The sequence below is a fragment of the Sinohyriopsis cumingii genome, chromosome 12 (genome assembly GCF_028554795.1).
Source record: "Sinohyriopsis cumingii isolate HCF-2022 chromosome 12, ASM2855479v2, whole genome shotgun sequence".
NCBI lineage: Eukaryota > Metazoa > Mollusca > Bivalvia > Unionida > Unionidae > Sinohyriopsis > Sinohyriopsis cumingii.
Genome location: NC_142972.1, coordinates 115,892,869 through 115,917,756, shown reverse-complemented (window position 1 = coordinate 115,917,756; position 24,888 = coordinate 115,892,869). Strand labels below are relative to the sequence as shown.

Genomic DNA, 24,888 nt, shown 5'->3' with positions numbered 1-24,888 from the left:
TGACCCCTCGGACAGCAACAGAACTCTGGAATTATGAACAGTAACAACCAATTTTACTTAACCTTACCCAATGACAGTTCCATGGAGGTGTTTCCCCATAACAGTTTGTGTTGTTACACGGCCAAATTATCTCAGACCAACCAATTAGATCACGAAGCCCATTGGGAAGTGACTTTGGTGGAAATGATTTACCCTACACAAGTATCACTTCTGAAATTATGACTAAATACCCTACCTCAATTAAAATATCAAAGCCCACCTCACCTCCAGAACAGCATCAGCAGCAGTGGTGGTACCTGAGCTGAATATTAAAATGGGCAGAAGGCTACCTGACCACTGCTCTATTTACACAGCTGAGTTCTGGGCCATTATGGAAGCCCTCAGATGGATTAAGGACAACAACATTCCCAAAGCAGTGATTATAAGCGACTCACTGAGCGTCATAACATCTATACAAAAAAAAAAAAAACAATACTAAATCAAGAGATAATTTCCTTAGGCAAACATATTTATTAATTAAATAATTATATAACAACAAACAACAAATCGAATTGATGCGGATACCGTCCCACATTGACATTTAAGGAAATGAGTTAGCTGAGCAAATAACGAAACAAAAACTAAATGAACCAACCCACATAGCCATTAATTAGTCAGCGAACTCCTAAGCATAACCAAAAACTTCATTGATAGCAAATGGCAGGAATACTGGAACCAAAACACCAAAGGCAGGAAACTATACTCTATTCTATTTTTGTGTTGTTTTTCTCCTTCCCGTGTGTTGATAGTATATTTTTGGTTTTTGATAGTATAAGCGTTTGTTTTTCTCCTTCTCGTGTGTGGATAGTATATTTGTGTTTGATTTTGCTTCTCACCTATGTGTAGATAGTAGATAATATGTGAAGTGAATGTAAGGGATGTTTTCCTTCACGTCCGTGCTTGACAGATATGAAGAATAAAAGAATATGTCCATAGAGTTGTTCAGTGAGTTAAAGAACTGTTGGTACTGGATGATGGATGTCACCTACATGATGGAAAAGCTAGAAAAAGGAATTAAAAGTATCCTGGTAGCCTAAACTTCGTGGCCAGTTTGAAATTAGCCAGAGACCTGATAAAAGGATGATTGATGAAGAAGTGGATGCAATAAGAAGATTGATTCAACATCAGCCAGAGTAGGTAGCTTGAAGGAAGAACTTGATAATCAGGTGCTTTCTAGAACAAACATTGTATTGGACTGAGTGGTCCTTTGTAAAGTGGTGACTAGGCCAGCTAAAGAAATCAGAAGAAATGATAAGAAAGGTAATGAAAGAGGATGTAGAAAAAAATTAAAGACACATGGGCAAAGGAGAAAAAGGAACAAAACAATAGAAAGAAAAAAGAGGCGTTTGGTAGATTGAATAACAACTGGATCAAGATGCATGAAAAATTTAGATTGATGGGCCATCCTGGCTGGGTGCTAAAGGAAATGAAGAAGAAGAAGAAAGGAATCATTGGTAAAGTGAGGAGCTGGTGAAACAACTGGTGAAAACAGAAGAAGAACCCAAAGGCCCTTTTCAGGGCCACTCATATGCCTCGAAAAGATTTGCTTTCTTGCTTACATTTTTTTAGTGTGATGTATAGTTGTTTATATGTTGTCTCTTGTAGATATGACACGAAAAGATTTGCTGTCTTGCTTAACATTTTTTAGCCTGTTGTATTGTTGTTTGTGTTGTCTATTGTCTGTTGTCTGTGTTGTCTCTGTTCCATTCCTATTGCCCCTCTATTAATGATAAGTCATATTGTACCTATACAGGCCCAATACCATTTTGACTGGATTTTCCCTTGTCCCTATAAATCTTGTCACTATATAGGCCCAGGCGGTCCTCTGATGCAATTTCCCATTGTCCCCAGAGTGCCGGTCCTGTATTTCCCATGTTAAATTTCCCATGTTAAATTCCTATTGTCCCTAATCGTGCCCACGACCTTTTTGACTGGGTTTTCCATTGTCCCTAAACAGCCCCATTCACTACTTACATATATCTACAATTAAGTATGCAAACTATGGACATATATGTCGTCTCGAACTCTTTCGATAATTTTCGAGTTATGGTAATTGGAGATGTTCGTTACGTTATGTACAAAGAATTTCTAATTGCTTTAGGAATTTAATGTAATTCATTTTGACCCAGAAATTAATTTTATAATGAATTTTAAAATTTCTTTATTTGTAAACGCATCACATGCTCGTTTCTGGACAGTATTTGAGAGTATCTGGGCAGTATTTGGGGATATTTGGGCAGTATTTTGGTAGTATTTGGGCAGTATTTCGGTAGTATTTGGGTAAATCGTGCCACCCAACACTTCGGGCGCAAAATAGTTATTTTTAGCTACATTTAATGACGCAAACATGATAATTAACTGAGCTACAGACGTGGATATCATTCGCGTTGCTGTCCGGAACGAACTGTAGACTTTGTATATGCCTCCATATGCTTAAGTGCGTTTTGTCAGAATCTACCTATTAAAAGCGATTTTATTAAAATAAAAGTCCACCCATGTTATTAAACTTATAACCTAAACTGCCTATGCAATCATCCAGAGCAAGTACCATTATTTCAATGCCAAACCAGTAATATACGCTATCTCATGTTTTCCATTCATTGATATACATTTTTTCTTGATGATTTTCAATCTATGTATATGTTAATAAGAAAGAAAGAAAAAAATAACTGTGACGACGATGATGACTCATGTATATCTGTATCACTCTTCCTTATAGTGTTTCCATTTTATATGGGATCAGATATACACAGGGAAGTTTTTACTTTCGTACCGGTATGATCAGCGACAGTGTTGTTTATGTAGCTTCTCGAGCTATATAAATAGATTTTTCATATTTCTGGCTAGCAAAAGAAGCTCTCAGGGTGTCCAGACAAACGTATACTGTCATGACGTAGACGAGCTCCTTAAAAGAAAAGAAATGAGCCTGAATTATTAGGTTTTTCATTTGAAGGTAGCATGCCACGAAGTCGAAATTATGTAACCGTGTTAATTGCTATATATTAATTTGTACAACTATTGTATACAGGCACTTGGTTCAGGGGCAAACCAGTAATAACACAACCCCAAGTAATTGGGAGTGTGTTATTTTCACCTGAATCAAGTGCCTGTGGTATAATTATACGAGTTACTACTCTAAGAGGCTTTGTCCATGTAAAGGACAGAAAGTGCCCCCACCCACCCACCTGCAGCTGTACTATAATTTATGCAGGTACATTTTTGGGGGTCACATTTTGTCGTTTCTGTTTTATTGACTAAATATTGAGCTGCCGTGGTAGATTCACCAGTAACATCGTGATGACCATCGAATAATGTAAAGCATAGTGGATTTGTTTTTTTTCTTTCTCGTCCTTTGTATGATGTTCACATTGTTATTGTAGTAGATTCACCAGTAACATCGTGATGACCATCGAATAATGTAAAGCTTAGTGGATATTTTTTTCTTCTCAACCTTCTTATGATCTTATCAAAGGAGAAACATTGGTGTTTAAACATAGAAATGATGAGTTAATTTCACCTGATTTAGTGATTAACAGGTCAGTTTTAAAATTTCATCTCAGTTCATAATTATGGTATTTTTATGAAGGTCAGAGCATCAGAAATTACGAATCAGCAAATAAAATATAATCATTTTCATGGTTTGTGCTCATATTAAGTGCATGCAACTTATTTTATTGCCTGCCAAAGGTATTTTTCCAAAAAGTGAGCATTTTTAGTACAGTGTATGTAATGAATACAATTCAGGTAATTAAATGTTTTTGTAGGTTAACTCTTCAAGTAGTCACTAGTAAATATAACCAGACTGTTCTTGAGGTATAATTTGCAAATGTATGGGATATAAATAAGGACAGTTTTGGGAAATGTGCCTTGGTCAATCCACAATTTGAAGTTTCATTTACTCAGAATTTGGAACTATGCCCAATCCAAAAGCAAAATTATGTGAAAAGCTTGTCGTTATTCATGTTTTTCTGACCCACTGGGTGTTGTTTCTGACCGGTTGGGGTCTCCACCACTTTGAGTGGAGGGTTGCCTTCTTCTGGCTTTTGAGTGAGGGGAGTTTAATGGTGTAGTATAACTAAGATATTTGGCAAACTACTAATTATATCTAATTATACTAAAGTTCTGTCCACTTCTCCAAGTTCCACACTACATTTTAGCTACATGGTTTCTTGATATAGTTCTCCACTCTCATAATATCAATATATCACTCCATTATGTGAGGTGTTCTGTTTCCTCTATTAAGTCCCCATCTTGTATATTTCTCTCCCTTTTTTGTCTGCCCATTCTCCTATATATACCAACACTCCCTTTTCTTATATACAGGATATGATTGGCTAACACTTACTAAAGAAGGATAGCCCCCTTCCCTCACAGGCCATACTGTAACTAATACTTGAAACAGCATTACATATGACCCTGTTACCCAGATTTGTGATTGCTTCAACCACAACCATCCCAGCAAACTTCACAAGTTCTGGGGTTTTCACAAAACTGATCGTTTTTATCCTGGTATTATGGGATTGCGGTATGCATTCAAGACTTTCTTCCCTTTAAAATTCAAGAACTTGACAGCATATCAATCTGCACACCTCCAGAACTAAAGATTTGACAATGGACATGCTCCAAAAACATGAGAAATGTTATGTCCTGCAAAAACAAAGGTCAACACACTTTTATGAAGAATTTTACTTACAGGTAGTTGAAATTATAATTATATAGAAAGACCTTAGCAAATCATGAAAAGAAACAAAGTTGTGGGGCCATATTGTAGGAACTATTTTCCTAAGAGCTGGTTGGCATAGGGATAATATCCAAAGTTAGATTGGAAAAAACCCAGATAGCAGTTCCATCCCAGATATTGATATGTTTTTACTAGCAGCAACATAGTGAAGAATTGTCAGTATGACACAATTACTCATGCAACTGGTTTTGTCCTTGGTATGCAAAAGAAGCACAGATGGCTCATTTTTTTCAAGGATGTTGATGTGATCAAACTTGTGCCAAACACCAGAGAAAATTTGCTTGTAGTAGTGTATTTTAACCGCAATTGTGGCCTGGCCTTTAGAATGATTATCTTGTACATTGTTAGATTATCTGTTTGATTTTTTCCAAATCTTTACATGATAACATGTTCCCTCCAGTTTAGGGTCTTCCAGGGACATGTTGTTAGTTCATGTACACCCTCATTGGTTGGATACTCTTACTATCAAAATTATTTTGTATCTAGGCACTGGTAAGTCATTTATGCAAGGATTAATGACTTCTTGCTCACTAGATGCTGTGTGTTCTTCAGTCTAAATTGAACTATGTCGTTTACAGTATCATACTAGATTTGATTCAGTGCATTAATTTTGTTTACATTGTTATTGTATGTATGTATACTTTCTTTTTGTCAATAAAAGACAACTCTCTTACATGGTAAAGGACTGGTAAATTTATGCTACTGGTTACTACGTTGATAGAGATCACAGGTGTCTACTCCATATGCAGTACATACAATCAAGATGAGATACATGTGACATTATAAATATTTTAATTTATTTACTATAATAAGGAATAATGTCTGTGGAAATATTTGGCCACAAGAAGTCATCTTGGGATGCTCATCCTGACTGTATTCAATGTTCCAAATGTACAAGAAAAACTTGTACATTTTGTAAATCATGGTCTGCAGAAAGATGAAATCTTGCAGACTCCAGCCGCACTTATAAGAGGAAGAAGAATCTTCATTCTTCTTGTTCATCTGAATTTCCTGGCATATCAGTAACTGGAAATAAGGGGTCTTCTGACCACCATGCATCTCCCAGCACTTCACTGCCTCCCATTGTGAGGTAGATACAGTGACCATGTAGTAGCATGTCGCTGCCTCCCACATAGGAGATGTACCACTCATCTGATAACGTGTTGCTGCTTCACATTGTGGAGAATATGCACCACTCATCTCATGGCACGTCACTGCATACCATTGAGGAGATGCACTGCCTATACCATAGCATGTCGCTGCCTCCCTTAGAGGAGGAGATGCACTGCCACCACCTTGTCAAAAGTAGTGTGTTGCACCCTCCCACTGGGAGGGATCAACACCACACCTTTCTTAGTTGACAATTATGTATCCTATGATCATCACACTAGGGCATTGCGGTATGGGGATAGGGTTTGAACCAAGTTCCACCCTCTGCCACCTCATTATGAACGTTGGGAGTCAATACCAACGGGCTCAGACTAGGCTAGGGGATTGGATCAGTATCCCCCCATTCCTGTTATCTCAATGAATCTTTATGGGATATGGGGCCCTCCATCTCAGGGCATTGGTTATGTATGCCTCCTTGGGCTTTTGAATCTTGTCCTCGTAACAGATGTAATACTGTGGCTTGTGTCCTGCCATCACCTCATCACCAGATGGAAACCATTTGGAAGGTTAGAAGTGTTACTTCCAGGACTGACAGACATTCTTGTCTCTCTCCAGCTCTTGCGAATCCTTCAACCTCCTACTCACTGTGTTGTAGTACGGGACTTAGCACAGAGTGTTCCTATACCCTCTACAACTCCTAGGGACTTAGTGATACCTAGACACTCTAAAGCTGATAGTGTCCTCGATGATGCAATCTCCATTGTGGTACACTCTAATGAGTCAAGTGATGTCTGCTCTTATGCCTGCTCCTTCCTTCATCTCTGTTAGATGTGGAACAGGAGGTATGGTCTTTTGACAAGGCAATAAATGAAGTCTGTCCCCTCTTACCCCCTGACTTGTGTTCAAAACCTGCCACACAGTCCAAAAAGATCCTTTCTAGTCTGGAAAAGATCTTGGGGTCTTAGCCTCATCCAAACCTCCTCCTCCTTCCTCATTCTTCTATGATTGAGGAATTGCTGAGAGGTTTTGTACAGGCCAAAAATATCCGTCGGCGGTGTCAAGGGTGGGCCATTCCCTCCTCAACATTGCGACCCTTGGTCTCTTCTGCCAGCTATCAGGTACATTCCAGAAAGTGGCCCACAAAACCTCCCCAACTTGATGCCAGGGTGGCCAAGGTGAGTATTTCAAGTGCACACCTCTCTGTTTAAGACATTGTGACTATGAAACAGAGGTCCGACTGCTTGTCATCATGTATTGGTTTAATCAATAGCCATGGGTAAGCTATTGCTGCTATTAAAATGTCTTTTTTTTAGTGGGTAAAACTAATTTTAATTATGCAGTACTTGCCAATGGCTTTTGTCAGATGTCTTCCTCCCATCCTGCTCTGATGTCCTGATGTAGTAGTCATCAATGAAAAAGATGAGCTATCTGTGCTTGTTTTGCCAAGGACAATGCAAGTTGCATGAGGAATTGCATCATACTGACAATTCTTCACTCTAAGGGAAGTTATATGCAGAATCAAATGGATGTTGCTTATTTCAACAAATTTCAATCAACATTATGACATTATTGTCCAGTTTTAATAAGTTATACATGTAATTTGTTTTCACATTTTCTTTTCTAATGACATTCATAGTATACAGTAAGTAACGATATCCAACAAAATTTTGATCAATGAAACTGTCATGCCTAATGAAGGCAGTCCTTTAATACATAAAAACCAATTAGCTAAGTTTTTTATCAAGTGAAATTTGTATTTTAGTTCTATCATTTACTTAGGTTTAAGTCTAATGATCATAAATGCAATGTGCCGTCTTGTATTCAAACGTACAGTATGTCAATCTACCATAACAGCTATGTCTGCGAGCATTTCTCTGAGAATCTAATTAAGTGTTGACCATGTTTTGATATCTGACTTAAGGAATTATTTGTTGTATTGTTGCACTGAATTAAAAGCTGACCTCCTTTGTATTATCACATTACTTGCATCTATTGTATCAAATAAAGGGATATGGAATAAAAGAAAAATCAAAAGCCATTCATATCCTACATTCGTAAGATCTAAGTGGCCCTGGTTGTATACGGGTGGCCTCATTTCAATGGATCAGTCGAACACTGTTATAAATATTACTATTTGCTTAATATATTTGACTCCCTTAAATTAAGCTACTCAGTCATAAATGTGATCAGTGATAGCAAGGCAACCAAGCGAAATTAATACTTCATGAAATAAAGAGCATTGTTTCATAGACACAGATCATTGTGGAGAAATGAGCTTCAGCAAATTCCTGAATTACCACTTAGAGATATCCCCAAGGATGAGAATTAGTTTCACTATTATTTGCAATAAAATCATGGCATCAAAAAATACCTGAATTTAGCTCAATGTAGACATTTGTTACATGAAATAAATGTTGCTAGCTTTTGAGAGAAAAATTGTTGTTTTTTGGTTATCAACAGGTAGTCTGCTTCCACGCTTTACAGATTCCATTGTAATGTAATAAGCAGGGAACCAGACTATTCAAAAGCAAGAAAATTCAGATACATAATACATACATCGAGGGAGTAGTGTACATCTATTGCATTTTGCTACTCTATTCTACAGCTTCCATTTGTACAATAAGCAACATGAAAATAGTGACAAGATGGAGGTGGACTGGACAAATTGATTTACATCAATACAGCAATAGTATCATGTTAAGCCTGTTCATTTTTAATTTTGTCCATTATAAAATGCAACCAAATTTTCTTTTCTGTTTAGTTCGGTACCACTATACACAATACAAGACTAGATTCTTGTTGTGTGCGTCATAAAGAAGAAAGGTAGACAGTACATGACAGAGGCAATATGGTCATGAATATTCTGAATTATGACAATTAGAAGTAACAAGGACATTTGAAACAATTTTGTCTTGTCTGGTCACATGAATACTTCATGTGTCACATCTGCTTCCATACACCACACCTTTATATTTATAAAACTTATGAATTCTCAGATTATCACCATATCTGACCATGCACAGATGAAGATCTCTCTGATTTATTCTCCACCTTGGACTTACATTGGTCTGAGTCGCTCATTTTGTTTCCCAAGCAGAATCTTTCCTGGGTTTTGACTTGGCTACATACATAAAAACCTGTTTGCTGATAGTTTTAGCATGCAGAGTCACTGAATTACATGCCCTCTTGGTTGATACCATCTCCCTTCAGTTTTGATCAGATGGCTCAGCAACCTTTTTCATCACCAAGAACAGGTTGCAGTCATGAGCAATCAAACAGTCATCATACATACTCTGTCCTGTATTGACATTTCCCGAGAGATTTTCAAACAGGATCCAAACATTATGTGTGCTCAGACTTTATCTGAGGCATACAGAACTAATTCCCAGGGCTTGAAGACACCTCTTTCTCCCATTTAATCCTGGGAAAGAGAACAGTCATCATGGTAGTAGTGGGTAATACTTGTGGCATACTCTGACTTATCACCAGAACAGTCTCATGAAGATCTCTGCTCGTGAAATAAGAATGATCTCTACAAGCCTTGCCTTTGATCATATCATTTTTATCCAAGATATTATCAAGGCAGTTAAATGGCTTGCAGAGTTAACCTTCTCAAGTCTTCATTTTCAAGACTTGGATCCACAATGGCACACTCTGGATTTGGTAGGCCCAGTTTCAGTTGCACAAGTGGCTGTCAGACCCAGCTGACATCAGCACAAGCTTTTGCTGAATTCTGCTGAAACATGTATGTGGTAAGACAGTCTCATTATTTCTTCTTTCCTGACGTAATCAATGTTACCTCCAGTTGTCCTACTTGCAGTTAGGAGTGTAGGTTATCCTTCATATGGGGAATCCAATATTCTTCTCTCACAGGTTACCTGGGCATAGGCTGGATGCTCAACATTCCTTCCACTTATTACCTATTCTCCTAATGTTAATGTGATTGGGGAACATAATCTAAGGAGGAAGCAAATTTTTTAATTAAATTATATTTCTCTTAAAATGCTTACCTGATCACATTACTTAATACCCTCCCAACCTCCATACAGTGCAAGCATCCTTTTACCCTATGTTCTGCTCAGCTTTAAACTAGTGCCACCTGTAGGTAGCGAAGGGGAGGTAATGGGCAAGATTTTATGCCCTTTGTTTTTCTTTTATAGACAGCAAGATGAATTTTCATCTTCGGGATATTAATGTAGTTTTCTACAAATAATTTGCTTTCTTTTCAGTCAGTAGAGCCTCAGTTGCTTCAAGTAAGCTATGCTGTCAACTTCAGTTAATGATAATGACCTGGAAATGACACAGACATGAAGAGAAATATGGAAAATTTAGTCAGCATTAAAACTACTGAGAGTCATACAACCATGAACACAGTTATGGTTAAGACTTTATTGTTACCACGGAACTGAGGTCTGTTGATTTGTTGTGAGATGGTTTAGCAACCTCCAAATAGTGAATATTAATTTCTGACCACATCTAGGTGTACTGTTTGAAACAACCTTATGCTTTGATAATTATTTCTTAATTTGCCCTAATAAATGCACTTTTTGACAGCTAAAATTATTTCATCCACAGTGAATTTATGCTTTCTTTTTCTAAGGTGACCAAATTACTCTGGCTTAAGTTTGAACTTTGATGTAGGTTATTCTATGGCCACTTTAGTTTAATACATACTTGGAGCACTGTTCAAGCACCAACTTACCTAACTACCTACCTGCCTGTCTGTCTGTCTTTGGATAATATGATCAGATTTGTATGGTCTGAAAGTGTTCCGATTAACAATTGTTGACTTATACAATTGAATTTCAACGCATGAAGTGTACTCTTAGTCCCAAATCTGTAGTTCTACATTCAGTTAATTTTCTTTCGAGTTTGTCATGTATTCGTCTGAATTAATCTTTGGCTTTTGTTTTCCTTGTACTCTAATATTAAACAACAAGCGGATAATATGCACTTAATGTAATTGTAATGTCAGACATGAGCAACTAAATTCCATTTGTACCTTGTTTCAGGAGGTCACAACTGATGGTTTTGGAGGAATAAGCTGCATGATGACCACTGATTGGAAAGTGGAGACGGCCAAGTGTCTGCAGAATGGGATCTTCCAAAGCTATAGAGCAGGTCTCTATACAGACATTGAAATTCAGGTGGAGAAGAAAGCCTTCAAATGCCACAAGGTGGTTCTGTCTGCCTTTTCAGATTACTTCCAGGCCATGTTTTCTTCTGGAATGAAGGAGAGTCACAACAATACCATATGTCTGAAAGATGTAGGTTCCACAGTGCTTGAAACCATTCTTAAGTTTGCATACTCAGGGGAGGATGTAGTCACTGTAGAGAATGCTGAAGACCTTTTGCGTGCTGCAGTTCAATTGCAGATCACTTGTCTACAGGAGCGGTGTGAAAATTTCTTGTTGGAGCAGACAACTGCTGAGAACTGTATCGGGATCTGGCGTTTGGCACAAGCCCTGCACTGCCATGAACTTCAGGAGAAGACCTGGCAATTCGTCCTAGATAACTTCGATGTCATTTGCCAAGTGGAGGAGTTTGGAGCCCTAGACAAGGGGGAGCTGATTTCAGTTATCAGTAATGATGACCTGAAAGTGTCCAATGAGGAATATGTGTGTGATGCTCTTTTTGCATGGGTGCAGAAAGAGGAGAGCCGGAAGTCTTATTTGCCAGAGGTGTTCAAGCATCTGCGCCTGAAGCAAGTTAGTCTTCAGTATTTACTGGAAAAAGTGGATTTCCATCCCTATGTACGCAGTAATCCAGTGTGTACTGACATAATAAAGGAGGCCCTAAACTACCACCTATACCCTGAAAAACGGGAACTCTTTCCAGTACCTCTGCGAAATGGGCCTAACATGGAAGTGATATTTTTGATAGGAAAAACACCACAAGGTAGAGAACAGAAATTGATTGAAGTTTATTGTTATAGTCCCAAGGAACGGAGGTGGTATTCATTGCCACCACTCCTTAGTAACATTGGGCGTTATTTTGCCTGCTGCGTGTATGGGGATTATGTTTATGTGTCTGGTGGCACAGAGAGGCCAGTTGCTTGCTTTAAGCTCCACATTGGCAGAAGGGACTGGATTCATTGCCGCTCAATGAATTTTGGACGTCTTCGTCATGGGATGGTGTCAGAGCGTGATGCAATATATGTGTTGGGGGGCTTTAACCCAATTAGTGATGTTACTTACTCAAACATAGAGAAGTACTCCATATCAGAAGAGACATGGACAGAGGCAGGAGAACTGACATGTGCTATAGATGCCCTGTCATGTGTGCCTTATAAGGGGAAGATATATGTGTTTGGAGGCTGGTTGAAAGATTGTGAACATGCAGCTTGCATTCAGTGTTTTGACACAGAATCTTGTGAGTGCACTATTATTGATTGCTTGCCAGATCCTGTTAAATTCTCCAGGTGTGCTCAGGGTCCTGATGGCACCACATATATTGTTTACCCAACAGGGAAGGTTGTAAGATACTGTCCAGAAAATGGTAAACTGGAAGAACATATGAAGATTGTTGGTTTCAGGCGCTACAACTTTGGTCTGACCTACTTTCATGGCAAACTTTACGTATTTGGAGGAGAGAGTGATGACCCAACAGTAGAAGAGGGGACAGAACTGTGTAGTACCCAATATGAAATAGATCTGGAGAAGCGAGAAGCACGGGTCTTCTCTGATGCCCTGCCATGTCCCTTTGAAGCTTATGGGTCAGTTAGAATAATCCTAAATAAAGACTTCCTACTGGATGACACAGCAGAACAATCAATGACTTAGTGCACTATGAACAGCATTTTTTGTGTAGGTAGAAACACATTAACCTATTGTAATTGTTTGTGTGCATGTTGAATTATTTGGTACATAAGTATCATTTCTGAATAGCACCAAAAAAGAAAGATACACTATGAGAAGATATGTTTTAAAAGAAACTTACAATACTTGAGCAGTAGAGTTTAGCTTGCTGTGTCTTTCATTTAGCAAGGGATTCCTTTCAGGGTGTTAACTTTATTAACTCCATGTAAATAAATTTGATAAAAGTGACATTAAATTCTTTCAGATCTGCCAGATTTAAATGGAATTTTACACATTATAAGTAATACATCTATAGATTCTATGAATTAAGTTATTAGCATGATCGGAAAATTAAACAAGACTTACCAGTAAGTTGAAGTTCAATTCTAATTTCACCATACACAAAGCATTGTGAAGGGATGGCATGTGACAGTTAATGAACATGTATGGATGGGAAAAAGGTGGGGACATATAATACGTTTGATAGTGTATGTTAGAAAAAGAATTAATTTTTAATTCATGTGCAAGTCTCTTAATTTTCCAATTAACTTTACTTACGGTGTGTATTATATCTTATTAAAGTTTCAGAGTTGATGTATCTATGACACTGCAACAACTTATTTGAACTATGTTGCATGTCAATACCAAGCCTTGTGTAAAATCTTGTTTAGTTTGGTTATTTGTTTGTAGCAATCTTAATAAAATCTTGTTTAGTTTGGTTATTTGTTTGCAGTGATCTTAATCCATTTACTAAGTTTACTGTGTTATAAGCAATTAAACACTCCAATGTTACAAGAATTCAATTCAGAGGAGAGAAAATCAGTAATACTGTAAAATGTCTTTTGTATCATTATCTTTGAACTTTTATTAAACTGGTATTATTTAAAAGTTAAATGCATATCAGGGTAAATTTTTCTAAGTAAATCCAGCTAAAATAATTTCAGTGAACTTACAGACATTAATTCAGCAAGCACAGCATTAAAATCAGATGGTTCCAATCACATCAAATGTTGAAAGATGTTGATGGTAGTTTCTGAATATGAATGGGATGTGGTTGTGATGTAGCAGTGTTCTGGTATATGTTTGTTTTCTTAATTAAATGTGCAGACTTTGTATTTGACTTTGAATATTTATTAGCTCCATTGATTCTACTGAATAATGATTTGGAATATCTCCTGGCTTATGATACCTCATAATACAAATTAACACATTACCAATCTTCTCATAAAACATCTTAAAACAAGCAAAGTATTAATCATGTTTTCTGCTTGTAGAAGTGTTCTGTGGCATTGATGACTCCATTACATGTAGTTGCATATGGTGTACTTGTATGCATTCTGTCATAATGATCTAGCTTTCAATTTTGTTGATCTGTTTGCACAATCCTGATTCATTTCAGGAGAGACTGAGTTTGCATGTTTGACCTATCCTTTAGCCTTAGCCTAATGTAAAATAGTCTTCGGACTATTTGCATGAACATTTGATGTGTAAACCATTGTCAGTTAAATAGAAAATTATTAGCCATGTGTGTCAAGCATCTTGGACAAGATAGAAATGATATTCTCAGATGTTGGTGCCTTAGTTTTCTCGATCTTGAAGAAACTACTTTAATCATTAAATATGAAAATATTGTCACATCATGAGAGTGGTCACAGCAAATCAATGGTTGAATGTGGCCAAGAATATAATGGTAATTCAGGCCTTATTCAGTGTGGTTTTTATTTATTTTGCTGTCATAGTAATGAGTTTTGACTCCTGAGCAGCAAACCACATGTTCATCTGATGAATCATTTGTAAATAAAGGCTAGCCTTGAGCTGTGCAATAATGCTTCAGCAATTTCATTTTTGCCTGATACATATGTTGGATGTCCTGCATCCTTGAACATGGCTATTTTACAATATTTGCACTAAATAACCTACTCGTATTTGCTGTACCATATAGCCACAACCAAACTGAATATTTCACAAAGATCTTACAGGATTCCATTTGTACCACATTTCACCTTAATTTTGGCACATGTTTCCTTTGGTGATTAGGTATACTACAGTGGTCATCTGTAATTAGTCAATACTTCAAACACAGTTCCCTGAAAATAGACCAATATACATAACATTTTTCATGGAACCCACACAAAGGCTAATGCTACCTCAGCGTGCTAGGAGTAACATCTCTTGGTATCCTTATGACTGTGTACCAAAATCATTTGTAATCTCAGCATCGTGTCTAAAGAGCCCAGTATTTCTGTGTTCACCCAACAACTCAGTATATGCTTTTTATTGTCCTGGTTCTCCAAAAAAGGATTTGATCTTCTTGGTCAGTTTTCCCCAAGAAGCTCTATACAAGATCAAAATAAATCATGCAATTTAGATACTAGCCCAGTGAAACTTCTCACTTAGCATGTTTATCACGATTTTCACCATCAGCAACCACTAAAACCTTAACCGTCAACAACAACTTCACCTGTAACTTTTGCTGGTATGATTCCAAAATGATGACAATGTGTGGCCGATAAACTCAAGGCAAGACATGTTTAGTTAAAACTTGTATCAATTCAGCTTCAAGATTTATCCTATAAAGCTGACTAATTGTGTTCTGGTCTCTTGTTTTGCTTATGTACAGATGATCCACAAATGGTTATGTCTAGTACCTGTTGTGGATACTGATCCACAAATGATTATGTCCAGTACATGTTATGGACACTCGGATCCACAAATAATTATGTCCAGTACATGTTGTGGACACTTTTACAGCTTCTGGCACATCCTAGAGCACAGGTGATTTCAGATATAAGCTTTTGTAGCAGAAGAGGGAGGCCTTTGTATGTTATTAAGAAAGTCATGTCCCTTATTTATGCTTGAAGCTGTTTGATTTTAGACCCATTTCACATTGAGTTTACCTTAAAAAATCTTATTTTTAATGAAATATTGAAGTAGATTTTTTATTGTGGGGATTACATAACATTCACAGTGAAAAGTTAAGTTCACCTGCCTGAGGTCCACAAATAATCTGATGCCATTTTCCCCTTTGGTAAAACCACCACTAGCAAGAACTAGGTGCTGAGCCCATTTAATTTCTCATTGATACCCCATTCAACCATCCTATCATGTAGCTTGTTACATGTGTAATATGGAATCCCTCATGTTTTTTAAATCGGTTGTACATTAATGTGACTTGGAATTTTAAAGGACCCTCAAAAGAGACTGTATACTTCACTAAATATTGACAGTAGTTTTCATCACTGCACTGAAGTAGAGTCCTTGTTTTTAACCTCCCAGCAGTATAACCATTCTTAAGAGATTCTGACCTTCCCCTTTGGTACAACAAACTCTTTTTTTATATCAACTCTGAGTGACCTACCAGTATATGTAGTGGCACCTTTCCTTTAGTAGTACATATATCTGTTAAAGCCTCTTCCTGTTCTAATATTTATCATGCTTCTAAGTTACTGTTATATAACTTATTCCATTACCTACCTGCCTTACATTTTCCTCAAGCTGTGCTGAATTTAGCATCCTATCCTAAGGAATTATGTACAAGGCCCTGGAATAGGCTCAAATTCCTATCTTGATTTTGCATTTGGTGGCGTGTATGTTGCAGATCAACATGCAACCTTGATTTGCCCCAATGTGTTGCATTCACAGCACCTTTCATTTTGGAATCTGCCTTCTGATGCTTTATGGTAGAACTCGCCTCTGCAACATGGGTATATTGTTTCCCTGGAATTTCAGGCAGTTTTGGCCTGCTTGCTGCTATGTTTCTTCTGTAGGGTATAAAGAGTGTTATTTTTTAGCCACATTTCTTGCATTTCTAGTTTAAGTCTTACATCTCTCCTTCTAACATTTTTTAATTGACTGCCACCACCAAATAAGCCATTCTTCCATATTTTGATACATTCTTCAGTGTTTTGTCCTCCTTGGCCAAAACAAATGATCAGATAAATGGATCAAGTCCATTTAATGTAAGGTCAAGGATTAATGATGTTAAATTTCCCAGGTTCATCCATGTCCAATTAACTTTTTTCAGATAACCCAGCACAATGTCACTTAATCTCTGTACAACTGAATACAAGTCTCTCCCTTGATATTTCCCCAAAGCCATTTTTTTCCCTTTATTCCAGCTGAACTGAAAAGTCAGCTACCAGGACTGTTCTCCTCCTTGTCTGACCTATTGGTTCTTGTTTTCTGACCTACTGGTTTCTCTGCTAGTTCTGACCAGAAGGGTCTCTCCTTCTGACTTCAGGGTGAGGGAAGTTCAGTGGTATAATACTTAAAACACTAAGTATTTATATCAAATTATACAATATGAAAGGTCTAACCACCTCTCTAAGTTCTGCACTGCAGCTTAGCTATATCGTGGTTTCTTGATGTAGTTGTCCACTCTCGTTATTATATCTATCTCTCCATGATATATTTACAGTATTAGGTAATCTATCTCTTCAGCTAAGTCCCCATGTTGTGTATCTCTGTATCTTGCCCTTTTATGAAGTTTCTGTATTAAGTTCTCCATCCATATCTCTAAGTCCTGTTCACTTTTTATGCCCCCATCCCTTACATCCAAAATAGTATTAGCTACCCCTTAGTCAATGAAGGACAGCCACCCACCCACACCATACTATAACTAAAAATTGCTGAAACAGCAGAATATACCCAGTTACCCAGATTTGTTATGATGCTGACCCATTTACCTAGAATTGTTGTAGCTTCCTGAATTCCAGAAACTTGACATAATTTTTATATGTTTTCCAAATCTTCACACCCAACTTCTTGCTGAATAGAAACTTGACCTGATACTGGTAACTACTGTGTTTTTCCTATCCATTCAGACTTGTATATTTTACCTTTTTCTCATGCTAAAAATCCCTTTGGTCATATTAGGATTTGAACCTGCACCTATTCAGTTGAGTCCATCATCTGAGCCACCATTACTCCACATACATTTACATGTATCTGGCCTATGAACTTGGTTATGAAACTGCACATAATCGTGTTTTAATGTTGAGCTGGTAAAGAACTTATAAAAATAAATGTTTAGTTTGCATGAAAATACAAGCTGTTAAATTCAAATACTATTCACAAGTTCCATTTACTTTTCTCATGATTGATTTATTATTAAAAAAATATAGTTTATGTGTAAAGCCTTTATTTTATGTATATAGGGTAGTTACCATATATATTCTCTTTTAAGCTGGGTCCAACTGCAAAGCACATATCTGGATCTGCTGTAGCATAATATGCCAGCAGATTTGAGTCTGTGCACTTTGTTAGGAGTAATCAGTAGAACAAATGACACAGCCTGATCTGCTGTAGCATAATATGCTAGCAGATTTGAGTCCTTGCACTTCGTTAGGAGTAATCACTGGATTAATCATTAGAACAAATGACACAGCCTGATCTGCTATAACATAATATGCCAGTAGATTTGAGTCTGTGCACTTCGAGTAATCAGTAGAACAAATGACACAGCCTGATCTGCTATAGCATAATATGCCAGCAGATTTGAGTCTGTTCACTTCGAGTAATCAGTAGAACAAATGACACAGCCTGATCTGCTATAGCATGATATGCCAGCAGATTTGAGTCTGTTCCCTTCGAGTAATCAGTAGAACAAATGCCACAGCCCGATCTGCTGGTACATTATGTGGTTGCCATTATGTTTGACTTGTGAGCATAAATTTTATATCTTTTGTGACTTGTGTAAATGATCACTTTCATACAGTTGACTTGTCAATATTATTAGATGTAAAAGGTTTGTTACACAAACGTTTGAAAAGTGTTTTCATTATTCAATCCTGTACTTTCAGGAATTGTATGCAAAGGCACATATGAATACTTAGGTGCTATAGTAGCTGCATATTTAGTATTTTGTGCATTGATTTATTATATGCCCATCGTTATACAACTCATAATTAAAGCTATAGGCTGATTTGTAACCTTGTATGAGATGCGTCTCAAGGATGATATCACCTAACAATCGTTATGTGAATGACTATTACAGTTGCACTATATTTAAGTGCATGTACAGAGTGTATACATGGATTTTATCAAAATAAAAGAACAATAACAACAGCATAAAACGTCTTCTTATTATGAATAATTGTTGAGAATTTATAATAAACCCTTCTTTAGTACAGTAACTTGATCTGGGTTCTTGTATCACATCTTTTTTGATAGCATAATGATATCAGATCGTGCTGGATATTCAGTGTCCTTCTGCCATCAAACTTGATATGATACAATCACCCACCCAAAGTTACTGTACTGATAACAATACCTTTTTTATGAAATACTGTATTAGGTCATCTAGCAACTGTGTCTTTACTTACACCTTTGTATTATATTATGTATATTTAATTTGCCTTGTTTGTTACTTTTGTATTCATTATGTGCTAGGGATGATTAGTTCTATGACTTGACCTTGTTCAAAATCAAGTCATTTTCTACCCGACTTGAATCATTCATATTGGTTTGGTAAATAGCATATTTATCTCAATACGAGTCCAGAACATTGGAAATTCCCCATGAAATGCTATGTCTACTTGTTGTTTACCACATTTTGTATTATAATTTTATTAACAGACTTTCTGATTATAACTAAGATTTTATCTTGTAAACATTTTGGAACCTTCTAGAATGAAATTTTCCATTAGGTAATATTTTAATATTTTTTGGAAAATGCTAATTGTGACCTGATGGAAGGTAGAGGATTACAGAATCTTGTTTATGTAGGAATTATTTATTCATGCTGTAAGATCTGTGCAGAATCAGTTATGTTATTGTAAGGTCCAGTATTTCTTTTGGGCTGGAATTTATTATTCAGATTATTTTAATTCAAGTTATTTTATGCTGTAAATACAAAGTACTCAAAAATAACATTCTTGGAAATAGGAACATGGATTTATAATGAAATTCAAATAAGGTTACATTCTTGGATTGTATTATTGTGATTCAATAAAATATTGTTGGCACATCACTATGACACAGGCCATCACCACTTCCAGCATTGGATTTATTTTGCAATACCACTTAAGTTGATTCAGAACTTTAATCAGTAAGAATGGTACTAGCAATTCTAGGATTATTTGGGATTTAATTTTGCAATACCATAAGTTCTTTTACATTTTTCACTTTGTATTTAAGGGAAATATATTATTTGTTGAATTTACAAAGCTTATGGCTTTTCACTCTTTTCTGTTACTTATTTTAAGACCATAGAGTCCTAATAATTGTTTCTGAGTGGTAATAGATGGTCTAGTCTTCTTGCCACTTAACAATTCAAATCTGAGCAGATTGAAGTAGCTACATGTTTTACTTCGAAAAACATTTCTGACTTGCCTATGTTAAAATATAATGCATCCTCTTACTAGAAGTTCCTTCATTGTAACACTTCTTGCTATTATGTGTGTTTGTTAATGGATCTTATTTCTTTAAGTGGTGTACAAAATTATATGTATCATACATTTCATTACAGGCAGTCCTCCATAAGGCATTATACTCTATAGCTCCCATGGACAGCATTATTATGAGAGAATATTGTTTCATGTACTTCATTATAAGACAGTCTCACAATAAGAAGTTATGCTCTATAATTCCCATGGACAGCATTATAATGAGGAAATATTGTATCATGTACTTCATTATAAGACAGTCTAACTATAAGAAAGTACGCTGTATAGCTCCCTTGGACAGCATTATAATCAGGAAGTAATGCATTCCTTATTTAAAATAAGTGAATGGTCTGTCATCAGTTTTGAGCAGTCGCTGTAGCTAAGTGAATGGTTTGTCACCAACTTTGAGAAGTCAGTGTGGCTAACAATATTACAGATTTCAGTTCCCAGTCTTTCTGAGTAAAATCTGAATTTTCTAAAAGTATGTCCAATTAGTCTAATACAAGACCCACATCTGGATGCCTAGAGAGCATTAACCTTACTGTAATTATAATTTTGTCAAGCCCCTGTCAATGGGAGCAAGACCTAGCAGTCACATTTCTGTCAATGGTGGCATCAACAATTTATGGATTTGGTTAAAGATTTTCATCAATGCCTTTACCATAGCTTATTGTGAGGTCCTGGTCATTTTGTTTAATTTGGGTATATATATATATATATCATCTAGTTTCTATTCAATTTAATTTTAAAGACTCAAAATCTGTTTTAGGATTGGTATACTTGTCCCAGGCGTGACAAGTATTGAGCCAAATGCTGTACTGTTGACATTATCTTTGTTTTCTGCCATTATTTTACTGTAATATTCACATATTTGTTCATCTATAGCCATTCATGATTTTTTTCCAGATCTTTGTAAAATTAATGCAATTTCAGACACTATGCCTTTGGTGTGCAGTTTCATTAGATCCTTCGAGATCCTGTTACAGACCTGATATAAAAGTCATATCTCTCCCATCCTATACCCGAGTTATGTGATTAAAGAGTTGGCTGAGGCAGCAATACACCAGTTTTCTAAGTTTCATTTGATCCACCCGATTCTGTTCCAGAGCTCTTTGATTTACTGATAGTTTATGTTGCCTATATGACTCGAGTGTAAAAGCATTAGGTATATTTGAGATCCACCACTTAATGACACTTTTGTTGTTAAAAGTTAATATCATTTTTGCTTAGAAATTGATGATTGAATTTAAGTGACAAGGGTTTTAGCAGTTACAGTGCACAACCTTTTAGAATACAATGAAGCAAATTAAACACCAGACTCACTGACAACCAATTTTCCAATCAACACAACAAACTGGTATATTGTAAAATCTTGTTTTCTCAAGAATACATTCTCTAACCACAAAAGCAGCTTTCCCTGGGACCAATCCCACAGTCAGTTCAATTAAATTTAATAAGAATCCATAAAGTTCAATGCACTTAATCTGAATGAAAATAGGTTTAGTTAGATGTTTCTCTCACATTAGACTCCCATTCAGGGTATGTTTCACTATAAAACAAGATGGAAAGCAGGCTCATAGTATCATGGAAAGTACTCTCTGAAGAAATAATAACCTAAACTATCTGATCCAAATAGAAATATTGGTGGGAGTTAGGTTACATGTATATGTGAGTGTAGCTGAAGTGGAAGGATGAATATATACTTGTATAAATTTGAAGAAAACAAATGCATGTCAGCTTTAATTTATTTCCATGGATGTTTAAAAACGGGCAAAGACATGACCAAAAAAGTAGACATGATCAGAATATTAATATCTGGTAGTACAAATTCTTATGCACTTAATAAAGTACCAATTATATGCTGATACTTACTGTCTGAGTTATACACAATATGGATATGGATATGGAATGCAAAAATTCCATTACTTTTGGGGTCTTACTTATAATAGTCTTGACTGTGGCTCAGAAGCTCAGAAAAAACTTTATATTTACATAAAAATCAATGAGATTCAACTCTGTATACAAAATATGACAAATCAGTACAAGGCATTTCTACATGGATGCAACCGGACTGAATATTCTGAATAATAACACTCATTATTTTCTTTGTCTTACAAACAGCAAGTATGTGACTCTTTTCAGTACAATTTACACATTTTAATTCCTCTATAACAGCAAAAATATCAGTTTTCTCAGAATTTTCATTGGGTAGGTCACAGGAAGAAGCGTAATTTCAGCCCAAAATATATACTGGACATAACAATAACACAACTGATTCTGCTGAGATCCTACAGCATGAATGAATAATTCCTAGATAAACAAGATTATATAATCCTCTACCTGCCATCAAGTCCCAATTAGCATTTTCAAAAAAACTAAAAAATTACCTAATTCTGGAAGGTTACTGCCACTTTTACTTGGCTCTATGAAATAATTTTCCAGGAAATACTTTCTTTTTATCACATATTCCTGTTTGAGAGGGCTCATCCTGTATGGGTGTTGTTTCACAGGTTCGGAATTTAGAATTTCATTGTCACGGTAAATTTTGTTTGTTCTTTTGGGAACATCTGGAAAGAACTGCTCGTATTCAGATAATTGTTTAAGTTCATTTCCTTCTTGCTGTTGCAAATGTGAACGTTTCTGGTCCACATCGTTCATAATTTCCGAATTCCGAAGTTTTGTCACTCCAGTATCAGTAGAATCCAATGACAATCCTTCACTTGAATCTTCACTGCGTGGGACAGGTAGAACTAAATTAAATGCACGTTTAACCTGTCTATCTCTCTCAATATACTCCTTTGACATATTTATGTGGCAAAGTTGTTTTTGTTTTCGCCTCCCAGGAGTATTCATGATGTAATTTAAATCATTTGCTTTCCTATCAACTGTAAAGGGACCAGAATACTAGGCTTGAAGAGGCTTATGTGTTATGGCCATGAGAGCCAGAACTTCATCACCAGGCTGAAAACTCCTTTTCTTTGAGTTTTTATCATATCGTAATTTAATTTTTGACTGAGTAGAGTGCAGATTCGCTCTTGCAGCCTTACAAGCCTTTCACAACTTATACTTAAAGTTGGAAACATAATCGAGAAGATTGATTTCAGTATCTTCATTAGAAAGGAGTTTCTCTTTCAACAAATTCAATGGTCCACGCAGTGTCCAACACCAGTTCAAAGGGACCGAATCCTAAATATTCTTGAAGTGATTCCCTAACAGCAAACAATAGTAACTGAATGTCTCTGAATGTCTCCATCCCAATGTTTACTCGTGTCAAAACTATATGATCGAATCATATTTTTCAAAGTGTGATGAAATCTTTCTATTGCCCCTTGGTTCTCAGGGTGATAGGCAAAAGATCTGAGTTGTTGGATGCCTAATTCGTACATAACTTGCTTGAAAATTCCAGACATGAAATTTGAGCCTTGAACAGATTGGACAGATTTGGAAAAGCCAAATTGAGTGAAAAAAGTATCAAAGCTTTTACTATGGTTTTAGTATTAATATTCCTCAAAGGAATTGCCTCTGGAAACCTTGTTGACAAACACATTATGGTCAATAAGTATTGGTTACCTGACCTGGTCTTGGGTAAGGGACCAACACAATCTACCATAATTCAGCTAAATGGTTCGTCAAATGCAGGAATAGGATGCAGACGAGCCTTATGTATCTTCTGATTGGGTTTTCCTACCATCTGACAAGTATGACAAGATCTATAGTATTTACAAACATCTCTTTTGATTTCTGGCCAACCGAAGTGATTCAAGATCTTGCGATAATTCTTATTAATCCCTAAATGACCAGCCAAAGGGGTTTCATTAGCCAGACTAAGTATTTCATGTCCATACGAGTTTGGAACTACAATTTGATTGTTCAGTGACCACTCGCCAGCAGCAGGTACCTCTGGAGGTCTCCATTTTCTCATAAGAATTCCAGTATTAATGAAATAAGACAGGAATTTAAGTGGCTTCAATTTCACTAATGGACCTTTGAAACAAACAGGACATATCAGGATCTTTTTCCTGTTCGACGACAAGTGATTGTCATTTATCACCCTGATTAGAATAAAGAGACTGAGTAGTTAAAATAGGATCACTGTAATTAATACCTTCTGATTGATCCAAACAAGGAGTAATAGTGACTTCACCAAAAGCCTGACCACTACATGTGTCAGCTAAAGGAATACTTTCCTTATCAACATCATTCTCAAGAGCTTTCTTTGCCATAGCTCCGGCAACTGCACAAGCTGGGTATAAATAAGGGAATTCTTTTTTTTATTTTTTTTATTTTTAGAAGTTGTGCCAGTTTGAGATTTAGAAGGGTTTGTATTAGGCTGAAATACTTTTCTGCAAGAAGACTGCTGAGTGGAAGTCTCATTTACAAAAGAAACTTTATGAGCTAAAAACATACTCGTCAGCAGCACAAGCAGCATTTCCGAAGGTTTCGACCTTGTGCTCATCAAGATAAGCTTTGATGTCAATATGGACACAGTTCTTAAAATCTTCAAAAAATACAAGTTGTTTGAGACTTTCATAATCTTGATTAACTTTCTAGGCTAAGCACCATCTCTCAAATAACTGCTCTTTTTCTCTTGCAAATTCGACATGAGTTTGTGCAGCTTCTTTTTTATAGTTAATGAATTTTTGCTGATAAGCGTCTGGGATTAACTCATAACCCCTTAAAATGCATTCCTTCACCAAATCATAGTCAGCACTCTTCTGTACTGACAGGGTTGCATAGATATCTCAGGCTTTGCCATAAACTATACACTGTAATAATTCCATTGCTCCCATGTTCATGTCAAATTTTCAGCAACTTT

General features: G+C 36.4%; 1 protein-coding gene across 1 annotated transcript; it reads left to right on the top strand.

The window, feature by feature from the left end:
- The first annotated feature begins 2,793 nt into the window (after positions 1-2,793).
- LOC149787299 (kelch-like protein 24) lies at positions 2,794-21,133 on the top strand. Its single transcript, XM_089977838.1, has 2 exons — positions 2,794-2,992; positions 10,903-21,133. Exon 2 carries the CDS (start codon positions 10,939-10,941, stop codon positions 12,670-12,672), a length of 1,734 nt encoding a protein of 577 aa, XP_089833964.1. The 5' UTR covers positions 2,794-2,992; positions 10,903-10,938; the 3' UTR covers positions 12,673-21,133.
- Positions 21,134-24,888: the final 3,755 nt, after the last annotated feature.

Excerpts from the sequence above, each read along its gene's own strand:
- LOC149787299 (XM_089977838.1), top strand. The coding sequence starts at position 10,939 with ATGATGACCACTGATTGGAAAGTGGAGACGGCCAAGTGTCTGCAGAAT.